The sequence below is a fragment of the Notolepis coatsorum genome, assembly GCF_963971535.1.
Source record: "Notolepis coatsorum genome assembly, chromosome: 6".
NCBI lineage: Eukaryota > Metazoa > Chordata > Actinopteri > Aulopiformes > Paralepididae > Notolepis > Notolepis coatsorum.
Window position 1 is genome coordinate 85,026,986 of NC_140170.1, and position 7,717 is coordinate 85,034,702.

Consider the following 7,717-nt stretch of genomic DNA (forward strand, 5'->3'; position numbering starts at 1 on the left):
ATCGCGTGATCATCTTCCCGCTATCTGTATTGATCAATTGGTTAATTTAATCCAAAATACATCGTTTTCAGGAATGGAAAAGATTGTGAGCTTAGTTTGAGGTTGAAACAATGAATATTATGACGCTACTCTGGTAATTTCTAATTATGATTCTATCAGCTTCTCGGTCCTACTTCCCGCCTCTTTGCAAAGGAATCACAGAACGTTTTTTAACAGAGTAGCGTTTTCAAGGATATCACATCTAATAAGCCCACGTTTCTTGCCTTGTTGCCTATTTTTTAGTCTGAATTAGACTTGGGGTAGCAATCCAACAACCTGTATTGTGTGCCTTAACTTTTGGTCGGCTCCGACTCGACCTGGAATAGCACTTCAACCTGTGTGCCTAAACTTTTGGGAATAGCACTATAACCCATCCTCTCAGAACCGCCTGATAAAGGACCCAGGTGCACGCGCGCCCTGGTAACGATTCTCAATACAGATCAGATATATTAATGCACATTATTCCTACTCAGCCATGATCTCAATATTTGAAAACATTCTGTAATATTCACCTGGCACAGAGAAAAGCGGGAAGGTTTCAATTCCTTTCCATACATTTTGTCGACCATCCTATTATACTCACTTTTCTCTGTATAGTTGAATGATACAGCACGCCGGGAGGACGCAAAAAGTCCGTCACAAGTTCGTAGACGCCAATTGTGGGATATTTGTGGATATCCTGATGAAGAATGTCTCAGTCAACCGAGGTTTGGATAATAACAAGGTTTATTAACCAAACAGATAGAATACATAGAGAGAATGGCTGAGGCTCTCGCCCCAGGTGATCAGCTGAAATTACCCAGGTAAGAAGCCTGGATAGATCTCAAGAGGAGATCTATATAGTTAACAGGAGGGGGTGTGGTCCCATTTGATAGGTCAGATGGGGGGGGGGGGGTACAGGTAATGGGGACACAGGGGAGGGGAGTGTCTTATTCCACAGAGAGGGGGGGGGCACAGGTAAGGGGATATAGGGGAGGGGACTATATTTACATGAGAACATTATATATTATACCACATGCGTAATGGGCACTTTTTTGATGAGGCTCAAAAAGGCAGGTGCTCAGGCACCCCTTGGCCTCTATGTGTGCACGTGCCTGCTTTTGACTGTAGTATGTGTATCGATCTGGTTATTCACAAGGCGTTATCTCTGCTCTCTCCGTCTCCTAAGCGTCTCTGAGGGAAGTGGGAACACGTCCTCCATAGTGTGTCTCTCTAAGGCCACAGCAGCGTTGGGGGAGGTGCAGGTGGAGGTTTTGATCGACAGCCATCCGGTGGCCACCACGAAGATGTTCCTTTACACGAAGGACCCTGTTATAACCACCGTTGATCCTCTCTGCAGCTTCACCAGGTAGGATGCCATCCCTCGTCGCCACCAGAGAGATATGCATGGAGGGGGGCTGTCACTTCCTGTTCGGAAAATTATCCAAACCGATGACGTTGATAATTGTTTTCGGATTGCTTGCGAGAATGAAAAGGCATGAGGTTGTAAAGGTTGTAGAACCATCCTGTTTGTGGCTTGTTGTTAAATCTAAACAAAACGTTTAAATGTAAAGCTATCCGGCTGCAAGCTGGCTTAGTTTAGCGCAAATGAAAGGAGGCAGATATGGACCACAAACCTAGCTTAAAACTCCGGGAGAGGTGTTTTTGGCCACCAGCTAGGCTAGTGGTCCATATCCGCTTCCATTAATTCGTGCTAAGCTAAGCTAGGCTAGCTTGCAGCCGGATAGCTTTCTACTGAACGCACAGGGAGTAAATTGGTATATATCTTCTTGTCTGACTCTGGAGAAGACGGTAAGTGCATTTCCCATAATGTTGGTGTGCTCGTATAAATAAAATGCCAATAGGAGTAATGTACCCACTGTTGCATCAGAATAACACACACACGATGACTGAAATGTTAATACATTAATGTGTTCACTACTATCATAAAGGGGCTCCAAATTGATTATTGAAGGCAATAATCTGAACTCTGCGCAGAACGCTGTGGTCCAGTACAAGTTCAAGGACCCCGGCCTGGAACCACTGAGACGGGTATGTGACCACAATCTGCTGCTCTGTAGACATGCTCCCTCAGGTCCTCTGACCAGCTCCTCTTGGCTGTTCCCAAGTCCAGGCTGAAGCTTAGGGGGGGCAGCCCCAAAGCTCTGGAATGAGGTACCACTGCATGTTAGGCAGGCCCCCACTCTGCAGGTGTTCAAATCACGCCTCAAAACACATTTATTTGCTCTGGCTTTCGGTGTGTAAACAGTTTTTGAGAGACCTGCCTTTTTTTTTCTTTTTTTTCTTCTTTTTTTTCAACTTTTTCTCCCATTTTCTATTTTTCTCCCATGTGGACGAAGCCATACATTGCACGAGTCCCCTCTGGTACTCGAGGTAGCAGCCGTCGCATCTTTTCACCTGCACAGCGCGATCTTTCAGCGTCGGGGGTCTGCGCTTTGGAGGGACGCCGCCCCCGTCGCTTCCTGATTCTACTGCGCAGGCGCACCAACCGACCTGGAGGAGTCGCTGTCCACAACGTCCGATCCCCACCCATCAGCTTCCCACCCCCTAATACTGCCAATTGTATTAGTATGAACGACCAGCAAAGCTGAATGCAATGCGGAGAGCTGGGCTCGAACCCAGCGTCTCCTGCATTGGTGGTGAGCGCCTTGCCCACTGCACCACATAGCCGCCCGAGACCTGCCTTTTTTATGTGACATATTGTATTTGTTCTTATTGTGTGCTTTTATTCAATTTTCTATGTTTTTATGTTTTTATCTTATGTTGTGGGACTTGTACAGCACTTTGGTCAACTTTGTTGTTTTTAAATGTGCTTTATAAATAAAGTGGATTGGATTGGATACTGTTAACTACCCTATTCAGTTATTTCACTTCAATTCATCCAAACCTTTCCATCCTCTGAACATCTAATCGCCTATGAATTTTACCAGCACGTTTGGGAAATTGAGCAATGTATTGTGTTACCAATAGTACTCTTTCTATAGACGGTTTCAATAAAATTATGTGTTGCTTGGAAAGAGGTAAGGCTACCATTGATTTCCTGTTCAAGTTCCTGACAGGAAATCAACCATTTTAGAATAGTTGTTTATGATGGTTTTTTGTCGTCAAGGTGAAACCGTGGGTTGAATACACTTTCGCTAGACCTCTTCCACAGGTTGTGTTGCTAGGGAACAGCTTGGGACCCAGCAGTTTATGTCAAGAAACACTGCAACAGGGAATAAACTTCAGAACGTTTTATGTTGTCAAGTTGGAACCACTTTTTTTCCGTTCTATTTATTTTTGGGCTTTTTTCTGTATTTTTCACCCATCCCAATTTAGTCATTATGCCAATTCCCTTCCTGGTTGTTGCATGCATTGCCCCACTGTCGGCCTGGGGAGGGTGTAGAACTACCACATGCCTCCTCCGATACATGTGGAGTCGCCAGCCGCTTCTTTTCACCTGACAGTGAGGAGTTTCACTGGGGGAACGTAACGTGTGCGGAGGTTCACGCTATTTCCCCCAGATCCCCTCCCTGCTGAACAGGTGCCCCGACCGACCAGTAGGAGTCGCAGTTTACAACGACCAGGACACATACCCCACAGGCTTCCCACCCGCTAACACTGCCAATTGGGTTAGTAAGGACGAATGACCAAGCCGGAGGTACCGCTGACAGCTGGATTCGATCCCAGAGCCCCTCAAAGGCGAACACTATTTGACGTGTGCATGTTTCACTTTCAGGTCTGCAGTGGTGCAGTGAATGCGACCTACATGGAGTGCCTGGCCCCTGTTTTCCCAGAGAACAGGTCCGACGTCGGACTGATCTCCTTCGACATGGACGGATCCCGTGGTCTCTACAGGAAACATTTCACCTACTACCCGGACGCCAAAGTCATCGCCTTTGAAAACGAAGACCGCGCATTGTACCTGAGTCCGGGCCAGGATGAGGTTTCATTGCATGTGCGTTCACATTACACACCCAGAACTGAATTACCCACATTAGGCTTAAAAAAGGCCCAATCAGTGATTTTCCCATTATGGGTAGCCCAGCCACCATAAAATTTGATGGTGACATGTTTTTATTTTCGAGTCGATTGATTGAACGCTTGATACAAGAAGGTTAATATGATGTATTGTATTTCATGGATGTTTATGTTGGTAATGTTTGTAAACATTGACATAGACCTATATTGTGCTTCATGATGGGTTCCAGAATTCTCATTTTCCATCTACAGATACAAATATTTTTATTTATTTTTATCCACTTTTTCTCCTTATTTTCTATTTTTTTCCCATCCCAATTTCGCATTGCCAATTCTCCCCTCCAATTCTCCCCTCCCCTGTCTTGAACGTTGCTAGACTATGCCTCCCACTGGTCGGCTGTAGTGAGGATAGAAGCCTTGCATCACGTGTCCCCTCCGGTACACGAGGAGGCAGCCTGTCGCATCTTTTCACCAGACAGCGCGGACTCTAGGAGGAGTAACGCGTGGGAGGCTCACGCTGCTCCCGATACTTCCTGTCTCTGCTGTACAGGCGTCACCCAACCAACCTGTAGGAGTCGCTGTCCACAACGTCCAATCCCCACCCATTGACTTTCCACCCGCTACCTCTGCCAATTGAGATAGAATGGCGACTGGCCCAAGCCGCAGGCAATGCTGACTCGGGGAGTCGAGACCGGAGTCTCTTGCATTGGTGACGAGCGCAATCTCCGCTACGCCACCCAGCTGCCTACAGATACAAATCTTAAAGAATATCTGAATATCCGCCACATTTTCCCCACGATCACAGGTTGTGCCTTTAAATAATGTGTTACTGTTAAAATACTAAAGCCATTTCCTTTCTCAAAATGTATTCTAGCATCTCCGGCTGAATTCAGTGAACTCGTGCATGAAGATCATCATGACCATTGGGGGTGTGGATTGTAATGGTCGTGTTTTGGATAATGAGCTAACGTGCAGGATCCCCAGAGGTCTGGTGGTTCCCAGCGAGGGGCTGCCTGTCAGGGTGAGGAACTCCATCTTTAAATCATCATTTTGACATTTAAGTGATGTGAAATACTTGCCAGTGCCTAACCATTAGCTTACTTAGAGAGTTCCATGGTACGAGTTCTGGCCGGGTTCTGAGCAAACGGGCAAACAAGATGGTGGCAAAAGTTTTAACCATCCACAACAGCGGTCCTTGTGCATTTCCTATGCTTCAGACTGACATAATATCTTGGGATTACCCCTAATAGTTCAGAAGAATCAAGCATTGGAAATGTGCCAGGACTGCTGTCTTCTGTTTTGGATGATTAAAACTCTCATCTGCAGGTGTGAATAAAAAAATGTGTCCGGGTTTGCGTGAATATTTTCGGCAACCAACTTGTGTTTAGCGTTTCTCTGATTGGCCACTACGCCCATGTGACCGCGGCAGCGCGAGAGAGCTGCAGCGCGGAAATAGGCTGTCTATTGCCATTCTCTAAGACAAACTCTAACCTTAACCAGCTCCTTAACAGTGCCTAAACTTAACCCTTCTAACCTTAACCAACTCCGAAACAATGCCTAACCTTAACCTTAACCATAACCAACTCCGAAAGAATATTGCCATTCTCTAAGACAAACTCTAACCTTAACCAGCTCCTTAACAGCGCCTAAACTTAACCCTTCTAACCTTAACCAACTCCGAAACAATGCCTAACCTTAACCTTAACCAACTCCGAAACAATGCCTAACCTTAACCTTAACCAACTCCGAAACAATGCCTAACCTTAACCTTAACCAACTCCGAAACAATGCTTAAAGTTAACATGCCTAAACTTAACCGGCGAAAGAATGCACATTAAAAAATAAAAAAAATAAATTGAAGGGAATCGAACTTGTCACCAACGGACCGCAGGATCCACAGCAAGGCAGCGCTGCCAGTTGAGCTAGTTGTCGATGGTAAAAAAGGGGGGATTACTGCTACATAATGCTGCCGCGACGGTGCTCCGCTCTGCTGCTGCCGCGTCGCCGCGGGGGCCTGGCTAGACGCAAGTTGGCCGTGGCTAGACACAAGTTGGTTGCCTTTAATATTTAGGCGTCCCGGTTTGCATGTAAACTGTCCAGAAAAATAAATCACAACTCCCTTTAACCCGAGTACACTATATCCCTTTCAACAAGCTAATCGTGTAACCAATGTGTCCAATTCATAGTAAACCATTAAATGTCGTGTTGGTTCTTAGAATCAGAATCTAGAATCTTTCTCTCGAAGAGGAACCGCAGTCAGTGTCTTATTGGCCGAGTGACGTCTCCTCCCACTGCTGCAGGTGTCTGTGAATGGGGACGTCTATGACGTGGGCACAGTGGCCTTCTTCAACAACTCCACCACCATAGCGGGCATCGTGCTGGGCATCCTCGCAGCACTGGTCGTGGGCGCCGCACTCGCTTTTATTGTCATGACCCACCTGAGGAAGAAGAAGAAAGGTGAGCGAATCGAAGCTCCGTTTGTTGCTGTGTGTTGCTGGGTTACTATTAGGACCGCCCCCTCTTAGTGGACGAAGCAGTCGGTTTGATCTTAAAGGTGGGGTAGGCAAACAAAATTGTTTAGAACCATTTTAGTACTATGTGGTGAATTTCTCTTTATATCCCTACCGCTACCAATAAATCATACACACTGAGAAAAAAAAACGCTTGTCCCTGTGACTCTCCCATCATGCCCTGTAATCTAAGCCTAATAATCTCAGGGTGGCCTGAACCTTTAGAACCAATCAGATTTATTTGGCCTGCCAAGTGGTGTTCTCGAGGTTGCATCAGAAAACTAAACATCACCATTGTGTTCCTTATCGAAGAATACACACAGTGAACAAAACCGCCTGCCAGAGGCAGAGAAATATTGTTGTTATTTCTTTGGAAAAATCCAGCTTGAAGCTGCCTGTGCCTCTGGGAGTTTAGCGCACAGCGCCAGGCTTGATAAGTGTTGCAGAACTTGCTCTATTCCAGCTGGACATTTAAGCTCAGTCTTGCTTGTTTCTCCAAAATTGCCTACCTCACCTTTAAGTTGCTGAAGAATTTGTTTCTGTCGATTTTCTTTAATGCTTTTTTTCATGCTGAATGAGTCATTTCCTGAAAAGTGCTGGGCACACCTCTGGTAAGCACTAGATTTAAATATATATTGAAGCCTCTTTTTCTAAGAAATCTTTGCTTATTGTCCAGAATAAAGGTCTGTTTAATTTATGACTTGAGTTTTTGAATGACTAATTTAAAAGATAATCATTTACAACAGCACTTCTACTGTGTTGGCTTTGAATGTATTAATGAGTTCCTCAAAGACACTCAATTTACATCAAATATCTTTTTGTCAACCAGTCCAATGCTGAAACGATGCAGCCATTGATAACAAATGGCTTTCATTTTCACCATAAATAATTATTTAGTTTTTCTATCTGGATTTTCAATAGCAAGCCCATAGTGATGTAAGATGATGATTATGTAATGAAGAATGTATATTGTGCTCCAAATATTATAAACCTGACCAAGGATGCCTTCACACTCACTGTATGTTTTTAAAAGTTTATGGTAAGTTAAATTTTTTTTCAATGAATCAAACCTTTTCAGCCAAAGTTGAGTCCAATCTATCGAGGATGTCGTCTCGGAGCCGGTTCCGAAGCGATCCTGATCTGTCACCAACAGGTGACTACAGACGGGGTGAGATGTCACATTTAATTCATCCAGAAATCCCTATTGC

The 7,717-nt window shown here is 45.0% G+C and overlaps 1 protein-coding gene across 3 annotated transcripts in view; it reads left to right on the top strand.

Annotated features, from left to right (window-relative positions):
• LOC311231069 (macrophage-stimulating protein receptor-like) overlaps positions 1 to 7,717 on the top strand; it is a 66,291-nt gene that overhangs the window by 42,125 nt on the left and 16,449 nt on the right. For 2 of the 3 annotated variants that reach the window (XM_084317539.1, XM_084317540.1), the window contains 6 exons: positions 1,208 to 1,387; positions 1,971 to 2,070; positions 3,758 to 3,976; positions 4,874 to 5,020; positions 6,300 to 6,456; positions 7,588 to 7,677. In XM_084317539.1, coding sequence (XP_084173665.1) covers positions 1,208 to 1,387; positions 1,971 to 2,070; positions 3,758 to 3,976; positions 4,874 to 5,020; positions 6,300 to 6,456; positions 7,588 to 7,677 — 893 coding nt within the window. The remainder of the gene's footprint in view (positions 1 to 1,207; positions 1,388 to 1,970; positions 2,071 to 3,757; positions 3,977 to 4,873; positions 5,021 to 6,299; positions 6,457 to 7,587; positions 7,678 to 7,717) is intronic. The other variant, XM_084317541.1, reaches the window with a different exon arrangement.